This window comes from Pectinophora gossypiella, chromosome 18 (genome assembly GCF_024362695.1).
Source record: "Pectinophora gossypiella chromosome 18, ilPecGoss1.1, whole genome shotgun sequence".
Lineage (NCBI taxonomy): Eukaryota > Metazoa > Arthropoda > Insecta > Lepidoptera > Gelechiidae > Pectinophora > Pectinophora gossypiella.
Window position 1 is genome coordinate 1759179 of NC_065421.1, and position 16177 is coordinate 1775355.

A 16177-nucleotide genomic window follows, 5' to 3' on the forward strand; every position below is an offset into this window, starting at 1 on the left:
CATTCACAAGACCGAGAGGAAGACCAGCAATGAGATGGAAGGAAGAAAGAAGAAAAGAAGAAGAAGAAAGAAAAGAAAAATATTTATTCAGCATACAAGAAACATGTTTAGGTAATTAAATTACTTAATAATAATTATACATAATGCCGAAACGGCTTCAGCTCAGCAAATGTCACGGCCTAGCTGTACCTAGACTATGACGCTGATTTTCAGCTGCAGCCGGTTGGGTAATCAAAAAATAGTGAAACAAAAAGAACTGGGCTCTAATGTCTAAGCACATAATTACGTACCTAAACCGTATTGTAAAGTACTTGGACGTCATCTTACGGCACGCAGTATATGGCTGGATGTCGATAGCCCAAGATCGTTGGAAGTGGAAAAACATGGAAGAGGGCTACGTCCAAAACTGGATAACAATTTAGGATGATATAGATAAATAGATCCCCACCGAGAGTTTATAACTTATACCGTTATTTGTCCAACAATGTAAGTATACTATAATTTAGACCATGTATTGAAGTTTATATCGTAATGGTATTATGTCACAGTAGAATGTACTGACACCCCCGGTGTGGTTGGATTACCTACTTTTATACTTATAAACCCACGCCTGTGGTGCCTAACGGAATGGGCAGATATACTTTTTGAGCCGGAAATAATCCGATTATGATGAACCGTATGGTGACATGTGGTACACTCATAAATTGGTGGTACATCATGATACATACATAAACTCACGCTATTTCCCACCGGGGTAAGCAGAGTCTATATAATTACATTTGCTTCGATCCTGACACACTTCTCTTGCTTCCTCCACATTCATCAATCGCTTCATACACGCACGCCGCGCCGGTTCAGAGTAGATCGTATTAAACCTTTTCTAAGGACATCTCCAATTTGGTCAATGTAAGTCCTTCTCGGTCTTCCTCTGCCAGCCCTACCATCAACTTTCGCTTTATATACCGCTTTTGCAATTCTATTATCCTTCATACGCTCTACATCATGATGGAATTTTTTTTTTTTCTAGTGAATTAGTGACTTTGATGGCATTAACTACTTAGTCGAACAAATGAAGAGCGCTGAGAGCTCTCACCATGTCATAGAATAAGAAATAACACTACGTATAGAACGGAAACTCTCCGCTCCCCACCATCGTCTGAGCTAGGTTTACCTCACCCCCCTCGAACATAGTTTAGACTTAATCGTGTGGTGTCAGACATCACACACACAGATACGCGTGTAAGATAATGTCAATGTGTAGTGTCTGTGTGAAACGAGGTTATTTGTATGAAGTCAGTCCGGGATGTGACTATGTACAAAAATATCATACAACAAACCTTAGGGTGCCCAGTTAGGCGCCGTCGGCTCAGGGCGTCGTTTGAGAAGTTTATTATGATGAAAGAATTAATCGAAGCTAATAGAAGATAGGGACAAGGGGTGAGCGAGGGAAATCGTCGACCACGCCAGCAGGGTCGGTATAGGGTTTCATATGGAGAAGACACAACATCTTCGTCGAGTTTTACGTCATGCCCGGGCTGATAAGCAGCTGAAAGCATTCTATGGAAATTGAACCCGGACCTCCAGATCGCGAGCCCAACTCTAACCACTAGACCATGGAGGCCGTGTGACTGTTGAACATTGTTATAAAAATGCTATACGCTTGATTCATTTATAATTACAACTAAGTATACAACATTAGGGCTAGCATAGATCTTGTCGTAAAATGTTATCACATAACCGTTGCGTAACAGAAAACGACTCCCGGGCATAATAAGTAAAACCAAGCACATATCATCAAAATCAAAATAAAACCACAAAGTAGTCAACTTCTCCTTATTAAAGCCAACACTATACTACCACACGTACTAATAAACTTTTCACTATCACTTTTAGTACTGGCCACTACATTTACACCACCACTATTGCGGGCTGACAATGAACTGTCAAGTTTGAATTAAGAACGAACGCGGTAATGGATATGTAGTAAAGTTCTAACAACGCTGGACAGGCAAGTCTAATGGTACATAGATACTATCGCTCAATGGAAAGGTGCGCGAACATTTCACCAAGTATAAAACGTTCGTGGGGATCAGTCACCGCATCAGTCAATACCCAGTCGCCAACAGCATCCAAACCACACAACATGATCGCTCTCGTAAGTCATTTTATAATTTTTTCTACTCCTCTACTTTAATCTGGCATTTAAATAACCAAAAAGTCTAATATAAGTACATACATAATTAAACTCTTTGAAAAAGTGTACGCTCTATGGCCTATAAAAGCATTGTTTACAAAGTGTAACTGTACTATAATGTCGCCAAAAAAGCATTGTTGTTGTTTTTTTTTTTTGACCTGGAAACTGGCACCTTTACTTTGTTTGGTGCCATAGATATACTATAAAAAAAAGTATACATTTGCCGCCATTTTCCCGCGCGTTGGAAAATAATTTTTATAAATAAAATTTTTCTTTGTATAATTTTTGTTTCATTTAAAATTACGTCGTCGTAGAAAAAGTATTGTATGCAACGTTGTATAACTAGGTCAAAAAATGCTCGTGGCGTCTCTTATTGCGATGTTCGCCAAGGCTCACATCGCAACTCACGCCACTCGCATTTTTTGACCCTTCTTATACAACTGTTGCATAAAATACTATTTCGTGACATTAAGTGACGTAACGGAACGGAAGTGAACCAACGATCGTTAATAGAACGGAACGTGGTTCGGAACTCTTTTGAATTTGGGCTACTTCTTAACTGAGTCACTAGGTCGAATGGCTAGTCTATGGTTTAAAAAAAAACAATGTGTAAAAATGTATGTGTTAATATTCTTTCATCACCTACCTACATAAGTTTTTTTTTTTCTTTTTCACGATTTCATGGTGTTTCAAGGTTTTTTTAGAAAACCATTTTTCATGTAAATGTGTCGCTGGCTTGAATGCTTCAGTTCCGTTGCTTTATTTATTTTTTAAATAGGTACTTTAATTTGCAACTTTATTACGCGGGCTATTCTGTTTTTTTTCTCACGCTCCAAATAATAGAATTATGATAAAATTTACTTTGCAAATTCAATGTAACGTAATTTGTACATTACACATCTAAGTAGGTACTTATGTAATATAATCGTCCATTCCAAAGAGAAAGGAAAAATGATTGAGTGATAGAGATATCACTTTTCTTTGAATCTTAACACTCTCCACTCATCTTTGATCCAAAAAAATCCTCTGAAACACATCTTAGTTATCACCCCGATACCGACCCCACCGGCGTGGTCGCCGATTTCCCTCATTCGTCGGTCCACTCGATCGAAGCGACCAGAAATTGCAACATGGAGAATTATTTTTGAATACTTAGAATTGTTTTATTTATAGCTTAATCAGTGTGGGCTCTATGGTACTTGGCTGCTGTTAGGTACAGTAATTGGTGAGTTACTGTGGCTTTCAAATGCCCTTTTGGTGCCAATCACACTCCAACAATGTCCTTTACCGTTCCAGAAAGCAACAGCCCTCCTCCTCCTCGCGGTCGCAGCATCCGCCCGGCCCTCCGACGAATGGGAGCCCGAGGGGCACACGCACTCCGAGCACACGAAGCCCTACCACGTGACGGTGGTCAAGAAGATAGGGGTCCCCGTGCCCCACCCGGTAGCCGTCTCCGTGCCCCAGTACGTGAAGGTGCCCATTCCGCAGCCCTACCCTGTGCACGTCACCGTGGAGCAGCCGATTCATGTACCTGTTTACAAGGTGAGCGTCTGTTTTTTTTTTTACCCCACTGTCAAACGAGGAGGGTTAAATTCCTCTAAGGCAAGACTGAATAGCCTTATGGGTAAGTTCGTTACAAAATCGACACTTTCTTAAACTCTTTAGAAGGCAGAATGGAGTAAGAGCAAACCCATTCGATTAAAAAAAACTTTGGAAAATTTGAATTTCGAGGCAGTTTGAGACAAAAAGAAAAAGTAAAAAAAAGTAGGGCCAATTTAATTAATCACATTTGACGTTCCGATTTATTTTCTATGCTGACTCCCGTTTATAACCCAGTCTGGCCCTACGTAGTTTTAAAGTGAGTCGTAGTTGACATTCCTAAGCATATTTAGCACCAGATAAATAGAATATCAACCACCATACTTGATGACCTGCCAAGTATTTAATGCCGTAAGCGGCAAATCTACAAGAGGTCACGTCAAAAAAATCTACGCCTGAATCAAACATAAAACTAACCTTCAAAACGTTATCCAACTGGGAAGTTCAATTTCAAAGACATGCTTGACCAGAAGAGGTCTACCCATTTCCAATTATAGTAGGAAACCACAGATTATCAAACACGGAGGTATCACAATGCCAATTACAATGTCATTTCCCCTTTTATCACTTTCCTAATGCGACCACAATGTGAAACCTAGCAATTTTGCGGCCACCATGCGAAATTATATCACCGCCATTGTTTACAGTTTTTTAACCCCACAAGAACGATGACATAATGTTAAGTGCTTTATAAGTGCACCATCCATATTACTGCACCGATTTATTATGTAATACAACTGGCTGGTAAGAAAGTAAAAGTGACAGCCAGTGGACCGTACGTTACGCTCATTGAAAAAAAGTAGTTCCCGCGCAATCTCGCGCTGACATGACAGATTGCGACTAGTTCCACAGTTCGAAAATCAAACTACTTACTAAGTTTATTTTATTTTTTATCTCTATGAACAGGTAGAGACTTCACACCATCCATCCAAACTAGAAAAAATTTTTAACAAAAAAAAAAACCGACTTCAAACGCAAAACTAAAAAGCAATAAATAAATTTACTTCGCACAAAGTAATAAGTACGTATTTTCAATTAGTTAATTATTTTATAAATCTGAAGCCGGTGCCAAGGAAATGCTACAACGAAGTACCGATTCATATATTTTTCAATACTGATTGTTTTGTAATTTTTTGTTTGACATTGTTTTGTAATTGCTTTGATATAGGTATTAAACAATATTGTGTGTACATAGTAATTTGATATTGTAGTAGGGTTGTTGTAGCATTTACTTGGCACCGACTTCAGAATTATAAATTAATTAACTAATTGAAAATACGTACTTATTACTTTGTGCGAAGTAAATTTATTTATTGCTTTTTAGTTTTGCGTTTGAAGTCGGTTTTTTTTTTTGTTAAAAATTTTATTTTATTTTACGATTTTAAGTGATGGTTAGACCGAGCAAGGATGCAGACAGACAGATTTTCTGATTTATATTCATATATAATAATATAATATATTATTAGTAGTGATCACAATTATTATTGATGAACATGTTTACACACACACACTCACACACGCGCTAACGCACACGAGCACACGCGCACGTACACACGCACACACACAGATACACGCACACACACAGACACACGCACACACACACACACACACACACACACACACACACACACGCGCGCGCGCGCGCGCGCACACACACGCACACACACACACACACATGTGTATGTGTACATACACACATGTGGTTGTCAGTGGAAGCTGCTATCATACACACTCACGCATACATATAGATACAGTAGATTTCGCGTGGTTCGCTCGCTGCTAAAGCAGCTCGCGTGTCCTGTTTATTCGAAACTGTCCCTCTTCGTATGGCGGCCATCTTGTTTTTCCGCCATTTTGTTTTATTTCACCGGCGACAGAATTTGACCAAGATTTAAATGGGTGTCGTGGAAACAAACAAAATCCAGGTGCAATAAGTTTGCCAGACCGTAGGATGTCTCCCTGATTGGGAGCAGTTTTCAAAGATGACGTTCCGATCACACCCCTATACATCATTTTTACCCCCAAGACATTTTCTGAAAAAACAAAATTTTGTATGGCGGCCATCTTGTTTTTTCGCCATTTTGTATTTTTTTCACCGGCCATTAAATTCGACCAAGATTTAAATAGGTTTCGTGAAAGAAAAATTGGTTCAGGTGTGATAGTTTCGCCAGGCCGTAGGGTGTCACCCTGATGCGGAGCAGTTTTCGAAAATCGGGAAGTATTTCCATACTTAACATGACGATCCGATCACAACCCCGATATATATTTTATATCCCGAGACATTTTCTGAAAAAACAAAATTGTGTATGGCGGCCATCTTGTTTTTCCGCCATTTTGTTTTTTTTTTACGCGCTATGGAATTTGACCAAGATTTAAATAAGTGCTCTGAAAGAAATATTGGTTCACGTGCGATAGTTTTGCCAGGCCGTAGAGTATCTCTCTGATGCGGAGCAGTTTTTGGTGACCAGAAAGTATTTCCGTACTCTACATGACGTTTTGAGTAAGCGCCCTATACATTATTTTTACCCAAACGGGCTTCTTCCAAAATCGACAAAATTTTGTATGGCGGCCATCTTTTTTTTCCGCCATTTTGTTTTTTGCACCGGCGATTGAATTTGATCAAGATTTAAATACGTTTCGTGAAAGAAAAATTGCTCCAGGTTGTATAGTTTTGCCAGGCCATAGGGTATCTCCCTGATGCTGACCAGTTTTCGAAGGTCGGGAAGTTTTCCCGAAGCCTAAAGATCGATCCGATCAATATGACTTTACAAACGCACTAGTTGCTCCTACGATTTTTGAAAATTCCCCTCGATTTCTCTGGTCTTCCATCATCAGATCCTGACTTCCTTGACATGGGACCCCCTTGGGTATATCTCCTTTCAAACAAAAAAAGAATTATCAAAATCGGTTCATATACGACGAAGATATGCCCGAACAAACATAAAAAAAAAAAAAAAAAAAAAAAAAAAAATATACGGTCGAATTGAGAACCTCCTCCTTTTTTGAAGTCGGTAATAAATGTAAAAGTAACTCTATCTACATATTACATATAGGCACATAGGTAGATCATTTTTTGACGTGACTTGGTCGGACAAATGGGGAACACTGAAGGCTCTCACCCGGTAGATCAATACCCAGAGGCAATCATAGAGTTCTTCTTAGAGACAATCTTAGGTTTTTATTGAAGATAGAACGTAAAACTCTAATTTGTTTTTTCTTTTCGCAGGTCGTGCCTCAAATAGTGGAGAAGCCTGTACCCTACACCGTTGAGAAGCCCGTGCCCTATGAGGTCGAGAAGCCTTATCCCGTTGAGGTCGAGAAGAAGGTTGAGGTCCCCATCCCCAAGCCTTACCCTGTCCACGTGCCCGTGTACAAACACATCTACCACCACAAGGGGGGCAAGCACTAAATAAAAAATAAAAAATAGGCAGAATGCGTCAGCACCTTTGCCTAACAAGACTCCAGCGAAAAAGTATAAAGCTTACTTTGTAAGCCTCTTGTTTCGCTATCGTCTCTTTTGCGATTGGGCTCCGTCGATCGTTGGGTGTTACCCTTGTAAATAAATACATACAAATAAGACTAAATGTAAATTTGGTGGAGATGTAATTCCACCAGTTTGACTATGGTTCGCTGAAATGTGATATTTATTGTTATAACAATAAGTTTTGTTGTGTTGTTGCTGTTGTTTGCAATCTTTGTTGACTATTGTGTAATTGTTGTTGAATTAATTGTTAAGTATTGTTGATTACAACCAGTGTTTTGTATGTGTGACTTTTATTGCATCGTTAACTTCATTATTTAAATAGGTATGCAACTTTTTTATTTAATTTTATTATTTATTTTTGTTGCAAATTTGGCATTTAGGGAGATTATAAAAGTAATTGCAGAAATATCAAATATCAATATTGCTTATTTTTTAGATGAATTACTTCAAAATGGTCTTTTTAACCCCCAAGTACTAATAGCTTTTATGCAAACATCACTTATTCATCCAGTTGGGATTAAAAACGCAAGTTGGGAGTTGAGAGTGATTGTCTCTCCGTAATTAAATTTTAACTCTTTCAAGACTACCATGACATATTGGTATAAAATTTACCCGATAAAATATCTAATAATTTCCCGTCAATTTTTCTTCCGCATTGTAAAATTGACTTTTTTGTTTTTCTTTTAGAATTACTTTGAATAAATTATGATTTTGCGTTGTCTACCTCTGTAGACTACGCACACTCTGTAGACTCACGACTTTATTCTCTATGGGGCCAGAGAGTGGTACATCCATCGCAACATTGATATAATATTATGTTACTATAGTAACAATCGCAAGATGAATTGAGTACCCACGCTTCACCTAAATGAGGGACTTTCCAGGCTACGTTCCCGAAAAAATATCTAGATGGCGTTGTACAGACTTAACGTGATAATTACCTATTTTCACATTGCTCGGGTACATACTTATTCAAAAATATATCGTAATGGCAGAGTCACATTTAAAAATAATTGTTGATTGATATTTGGATCAGATATTTATTTTATTTATTTATTTATTTCAAATCGGGAAACAAACAGCTTAAATAACAATTTAAAAATGCAAATAGTAAAAATAAAATAATAATAGTAAAATGAATAGAATTATGTTGCTACATACACTGCTTCTCTTTATTTTGATTACAATGATATGAATGGGTGGAAGATGCGTGTAAGGTATAATAACATGGGTCATCATTTATACTCAAAAACGAAGATAAAAAAATGTATATTCTCTATTACCCATTAAATTAAAAGGTTAAACGAAGGCAACTCTGTAAGGCGCCATCTATACTTATTTCAGGGAACGCACCCTGGAAAGTCAGAACACAAAAAAGTACCTACTTTTAGCTATTTAAAATAAATTAATAAATGTTTATTTCTGAAATTATTTTTTTACAATTTTTTTTGCTCCTTGCGAAACTTGATGAGCGGGACAAACATCGAAGCGGTCATTACGGCGTTCAGTTATTATTTTATTCTAAAACTGAAATTTAAAAAGTTACAATAAAGGCTTGTTACAAGCTTCAAGCCAAGATTGATACAATACTCGCAAAACGATAAGCGAATATGTAACGAATCGCGACACGACAACCTCCGTATCTCGAATGTAATCCAATGTAATCACACCGCTTTCACCTCGGTCAAGGCCCGGGTCGATGACTTGTCTTCCTTGGCTCATGCACTACGAATCTCGCACATTATTTCACGTCCATTGCCTGTTTTGCTTGTAAATGTGTCAATATGTTAGGAGCCGAAGACGCAATGGTTGGTGTATTAGTTGTAAATATACTTTGTGTTAACAATTATGTGAATGTTGAAGTAAGATTTTGCATTATTAAGATTTTTATTGCATAATACTGCATGTTTATTAGTGTCTTCAAATAAACAGCCATGGTCTAGTGTTTAAAGCGTTAGGCTCACGATCTGAAGGTTCGGGTTCTATTCCAGATGGGGACGTTGTCGAAATCAGTTTGCATAAAAATCTTGTAAACTTACTTATAAATCATTCGACCAAAATCTTAGGTTAAAAGTTTGTTAATATAATCATACCTATAACAAATACACATAGGTCATCGCCTGCCTAGCATTATCCCGTTTTTCACAGGGTCCGCTTACCTAACCTGACGATTTGACAGCTCCAGTTGTTTACAGAAGCGACTGCCTGTCTGACCTTCCAACCCGCGAAGGGAAAGCCGGCCCAATAGAAGTTAGGTCACATACCTCCGAAAACGTACTTTCTCGGGATTGTGGGTTTCCTCACGGTGCTTTCCTTCACCGCTGAGCATGCGATACTTAATCAATTATGATCCAAACATGAATTCGACAACAATCAATCAATAATACTTTATTGCACAACGACATATACAAAGGACATAAACATACGAATAAAAAAATAAGCACAATAGGCTTATTGCTAAACAGAAATTTCTGCCAGGCAACGTTAGGGTAAAAGAAGTCGACGACAAAATTCGACGATCATTGATTTAGGCCTGTGCTGGATTCGAACCTGCGCCCTCAAAGTGAGAGGCAAGCGTTCTACCAACTGGGCTATCACGGCTCTGAACAAATATACATACTTAGGTATTACACGCATTACTGAGTAAGGAGGAGGAGTGAGGAGCTCGGTGGCGCAGCGGTAAACGCGCTCGGTCTGCGACTGTTGAAGTTAAGCAACTTTCGCAAAGGCCGGTCATAGGATGGGTGACCACAAAAAAAAGTTTTCATCTCGAGCTCCTCCGTGCTTCGGAAGACACGTTAAGCCGTTGGTCCCGGCTGCATTAGCAGTCGTTAATAACCATCAATCCGCACTGGGCCCGCGTGATGGTTTAAGGCCCGATCTCCCTATCCATTAAATAGGGAAGGCCCGTGCCCCAGCAGTGGGGACGTTAATGGGCTGATGATGATGTCTGAGTAAGTATTATTATTCTCTTATAGGTACTTCAAAGTGATATCACATGACCATGTGAGGAGACACCACACACCGGGACCGAACGATTAGTGACGCCTATCCGCTGTTAATGCGCAGGCGCACCTTTTTGGGTTCTTTATTAAAAATTGTTTCATTACAACATAACATACATAATTACTGGTATAATCTTGTACCGGTGCAGACCCCTCAACGCTCCCCATTTGTCCGGCCAAACAGTAAACGCCATCTGAGGCAAATCTATGAAAATTCACGTAAAAAAACTTGTATAGTCTTCTTTTCTTTAAAAAAAATATATAAGTACCTACCTGTACAGAAAAAAAATTACTTACCAATGGCCAAAAGAAAAAAAACATTCATCTTCATATAAAAGACATCAACGATTTTTTAAATAAAATTCTTAAATGGTAAATAAATTGTAAGTAAATAGTTTTTTTTTTAACTGGACTTACCTATTGTAGATATGCAGGCATTAACCTCTTGGCCGGACAAATGGGGAGCGCTGAGGGCTCTCATCTGGTACAAAATTTAAGACAACAGGCCTGAAGACGCCCAGCTGGGAAGAATATGACTTTGGATTCATGTTTTGAGTTTGAATTGATATCACGTGGTTTCCAGGGTTTGTGCCCGGTGAATGGCAATAGGCTCGTCCCCCTGGGTATAAACACTATATACACTTCTGCCTACCCTTTCGAAGTAGCAGGCGTGATGCTAATTAACAAAAATCAGCATTTGCGCCCAACTGAGCACCCTCAGGCCTGTTGCCTTAAATGTTGTACCGGGTGAAAGCCTTCAGCGCTCCCAATTTTCCGGGCAAGTAGTTAATGCCATCTGCGGCAAATCTACAATAAGTCACGTCAAAAAAAAGAGAGTAGGTACATTTTATTTCATTTGACGAGTTGGAAACTACCCTATTGGGCTTCCAAACGTTTTTTCGATTCTGCTCCGCACCACCCAAACCCCCTGGTAGTTGCGGCTTCCGAATACATCCCGCTTAGGGACGGTACTGAAAAGTATCGGCGTCCGAAGGACGTAACATACGATCCCGACGACCCGATTACTCTAGCCATAGAGGCGGCCAATCAGCTCGCGACACTAAACACTTCAGGACCCCGATACCGACCCCGCCGGCGTGGTCGACGATTTCCCTCATTCAGCGCTTATCGCTATCGACCCACTAGGGTCGATTAATTCTTTCAAATATTCTTCCTCTCAGACGACGCCCTGAGCCGAGGTTCGCGCCCAACTGGGCACCCTCAGGCCTGTTGTCTTAAACGTTGTACCGGGTGAGAGCCTTCAGCGCTCCCAATTTGTCCGGGCAAGTAGTTAATGCCTTCTGCGGCAAATCTACAATAAGTCAAGTCAAAAAAAAAAAAAAAAGTACCCTGTTGGGATACAGTCGTGAGCTAATCTTATGTTAGTATAACATCTCACATCACAAATACAGAGAGATACGTAGATTGATACGTGCCTGTAGTTACGAGCACATCTCGATACGAAGGTTCACTCTTGGCCACTTTTTTATTTTTTTCCACGCAGTCTGTGATACACGCACCTGCCAGCCCCCCGTGGCGCGAAGCCTCCTTTCATACCGACGGATTAATGCCAGGCTCCTTTGCCTTTAGAAAAAAAAGAAAAAAACAACAAAAAAGAAACGTCAGTTCACGTGATATTAAAAAGGTCATTACATTTTTAAACTTGACTTTTTACTTTTTTTAAATTACGCAATTGACCCTCCGCGACCCGCCATTTGCTTTAATTAAGCTTCGATATTTAAGAAGAGTTTAAATTATGGCCGCATTTTTCATAATAAGCACTTTACACGCCGTAACTGTATGAAACATTCGCCATTCGTAAAGGTGCGAAACTTTCGGTAATGAGAAACCAGTTTTGAACGGATACAAAAACGACCAGAACAACACACAGCTTCCGTAGTCTAGTAGTTAGAACGTTAGGCTCACGATCTGGAGGTCCGGGTTTGATTCCCAATGTGGATATTGCCGAAATCTCTTTGTGAGACAGTCCTTTTTCTTTTGATTCCGTAGTTCAATACACCTCCACCAACCCGCAGTGGAGCAGCATGGTGATGTATGCTCCATAACTCCTTGGGCTGAATAAGTGCAGGCCTGTGCCCAGTAGTAGGACATAATGTAGACTGTTTATGTTATGTAGGCCTTGTAAATTTTAGGACCTGGTAAATTTCATATTAATAAATGTTGCCTATACACATAAAGAGGTCAAATAGTCAAAGTGCATAATGTTACTGTTAATGTACTTTATTATGTGCTAAATGTTGGAATTAATGCTTCGTAACATGCATAGTTTAGCATGCAAGTAAACACGAAGTAATAATACCGTATTTACTGGGCCGAAGATATATTATAAAACACTAATGTTGAAATAGAAGCCAGTGTAAGTTAATATAAATCAAACGTACTGAAGACTAGGCAGCATGGTCTTATGATCTTAGCCTGACCCTCAAATGGGCAAAAGACAATAAAATCAATATCAATCTCATTTTTATTTTTGAATTTTCGAATTTGAATTACGAATTAAGTGACAATGAGCACGATGGTTAACTCCTTTTATTGATGACGTCACTCTGACAGTATTTTTGTATTTAAATTCAATAGAAAACTTTCGTCAAATACTATCTCATTTTACTAAGTCATAAAATAGCCTAGAAGGCAAGATGTATGAGAGATGGAATTAAAAACTACACCTACCGAAGAGGGAAGGCACAAATATTATTTTGTCTGTAATACTGCCTCACTCTTGGGTCACCTTGCTCCCCATTTGTCCGGCCAAGTAGTTAATGCCATTTGCGCCACATCTACAATAAGTCACGTTAAAAAAAATGGGTCACCTTGCTTACGTTGGTCTAATAAAAAGCCCGGAGATACTTCGTTCTTTCGTTCACCACGCGATAAATATATCTACGACCACAATTGGCTACTAGAAAATCGTAACAATAAAATATGAAATTTCGGATATGGTAGGTTATAAATATATCATTTACTTAATGATGATTATCCAATAGTTTATTTTTACAAAGATAATTTTTTAATATTTTATTTTTACAAAATAAGAATTCGAATTTTTATCTGTATACTTACCTACAAGCCCCGATACACGGGCGGCCATGATTGAGCTTCGTGTGACGTCACATATCACAAAATAAATAAAAACTATCTGTCAGGTTCAGGTTTCGAGTCACTCGAAGTGACGCGTAGTTTGAAAGAAATGTGACGACACTGGGCGAAATGTCACCTGACCAACCGTTCTCGCGCGAAAGTAATGAATGAAGAAAAATATGTATTTTTCTATTAAATAAAGCTTTTTCGAGAAAATAAAATATTTAAAATAAAATAAGCATTTGTAATTTTGAAAACTGTCAAGTAGCAAATTAGAAATATAATCGTGAGCTAGTATGTTATGTTATCATCATAGCAAACACACTAATGAGTCTGGTTGACTTTTACGACAAGCTCAAGGCGATGAGCAGCTGAACGTACACTTATACTATGTCTTTTTTCACTCCCAGAAAAGTAAAGCAACCATTGAGAGCCACAAAATTCACACCGCAACCATGTAACAGAAGTTTATTATTACCAGTTTGTTATTAAAACGAGCGCGAATGTAAGTTTGTAGGTTATAAACAAAATGGCGAAAATGGCGGGAATCTGGATAATTTCGCGCGCTTCGTCAACAAACATGGCCGACCGCGAACAGCTGAGTAATGTGGCGAAATATCCAATTATATCTGGATTGCGATGCTTTTATTGCGTGGATTCCTTGGATGGATTCAGATATTTACGTTGTTGATTTGTAGAGGGTGGAATTAATCAGGTTAGATACACGTAAGAATAAGTTTATACTAACATGTTAGATTAATAAGTGAACGATAGGCATCTCAATCAACACTGACGACAATTTTCTAGCCACTAGGTACCTACTTAGCTGAAGCGTTAAGCTCACGATCCGCACGTGTAGGATAACGTCAATGTGTTTTTTTTTGACGTGACTTATTGTAGATTTGCCGCAGATGGCATTAACTACTTGGCCGGACAAATGGGGAGCGCTTGAAGGCTCTCAGCCGGTACAACGTTTAATACAACACCCTGAGGGTGCCCAGTTGGGCGCGAACCTCGGCTCAGGGCGTCGTCTGAGAGGAAAAATATTTGAAAGAATTAATCGACCCTAGCGGGTCGATAGCGATAAGCGCTGAATGAGGGAAATCGTCGACCACGCCGGCGGGGTCGGTATCGGGGTCGTCAATGTGTAGTGTCTGTATACAACGAGGTGTTTTGTATGAAGTGTCCGGGGTGTGACTATAGTGAAAATACTTGGCTTTAGCAAAACTAGTTGCATTTAGATAGCATGTGCATTGACCGAGCACAGTGCACCGCATGTAAATGTGCCACACCCACACACGAAGCTCCCGGGGCGCCGCCACCGACTGCCCATTACTACTGGTGGAATATACGCCTAACTACCTTTCCGCGCGCGCCTTCTTTCACGACGATTTCGGTACAGTAGGTACTGTAATGCTGTGGTACTGTGTGTGTGTATGTGTGAGCAAATGCCTAAACCAATGATTGTCGAACTTGTTTTCGAATTCATGTTTGGATCATAAATGATTATCACGTGCTCAGCGGTGAACGAAACCATCGTGAGGAAACCCACATTCCCGAGAAATGCATTCTCGGAGGTATGTGACCTAACCTGTATTGGAGTGGTTTTCCCTACGCGGGTTGGAAGGTCTTACAGGCAGTCGCTTCTGTAGAAAACCGGACCTGTCAAATCTTCAGGTTAGGTAAGCGGACCCTGTGAAAAAATGCGATAATGCTAGGAGGATGAGGTACTGTGATGATGTGACTTCTCCGAGGCTCGTTCGAGGGTCATCATCCTGGCTGGCAGGCATAAATAAATCTTATGACAGGAGTCCTAGTATGGCTTTGTAAAAGACTACTCTGGGCGCCATCCCACTTGTGTCAGACAGAGTACTGCGGGGCGGAAGGCAAGAAACCACTGCCCTATTTTTCCCTAAAAAAAGTAGCATGGAAATGCTGCACCGACAAGAGCGTGGCTCTTAAATTGATGATGATAATGAAATCTTATGACAGGGTGTATCGCGCCGTGAAAGCACGATGGATTTCTATAATTTTATAAATATTCCTCTTTCAAGCAAGATCTGTTTATATACTAAAAAGAAAGTACAATAAACTTGATAAGCTGCTTTAAGGTTTAGCACGATCTACTCTGAACCTGCGTGCGTGTATGAAACGATTGAAGAATGTGGAGGAAGCAAGAGAAGTGCGTTAGGTCGAAGCAAATGATATACTCATACAAAACGCGCGTTGGGGCTTTTCCAATCTCTTTTTTTTATTCCGTGGATTCTTATCTCTACGAGAATGCGATCTGGGGGGTTAAAACATATCGAAGCACAATTGCTACTTTTAAGTTTAGGATAAGTACTCAATTTTGTTATTTTCATGTTATTTAAGTTCCACTTTTCGGCCAATGGTCTTGTAACCAAAGCCGCAATAAATTTAAAAAAAAACAATTGCTATTTGACATTTGTGTGCATTGCGCACTTAGTTTCATATGCACTTAGTTTTGTTTTCTCTCTTAGATGAATTGCTTCGATGTGGCATTTTTAACCTCTGGTCTCTCGGCGCTCTATCCCGGAACGTGTTAAGACGAAAACACTTTAAAATACTAAACAAACAAATCGATAAACAGTAATACAAACGATATCACCATTGAATAATCGTAACAAAATTCCCACATCAGGTACCTGTAGGCCGCAGTATAGATGAAACAATCCAACAAAAACAAACTACAAAGTTGACATACCAACCTTTGAATATTTCTCGATAACACATCTTTAATCGGACAGTACCATCAGGCGATGCATTCCAACCACA

The 16177-nt window shown here is 39.4% G+C and overlaps 1 protein-coding gene across 1 annotated transcript; it reads left to right on the forward strand.

The window, feature by feature from the left end:
* The first annotated feature begins 2121 nt into the window (after window positions 1-2121).
* LOC126375339 (uncharacterized) lies at window positions 2122-7361 on the forward strand. The gene is made up of 3 exons (XM_050022283.1): window positions 2122-2155; window positions 3491-3736; window positions 7020-7361. The coding sequence occupies exons 1-3, from the start codon at window positions 2144-2146 to the stop codon at window positions 7200-7202; spliced, it is 441 nt and encodes a 146-aa protein (XP_049878240.1). The 5' UTR covers window positions 2122-2143; the 3' UTR covers window positions 7203-7361.
* The last annotated feature ends 8816 nt before the right edge of the window (window positions 7362-16177 follow it).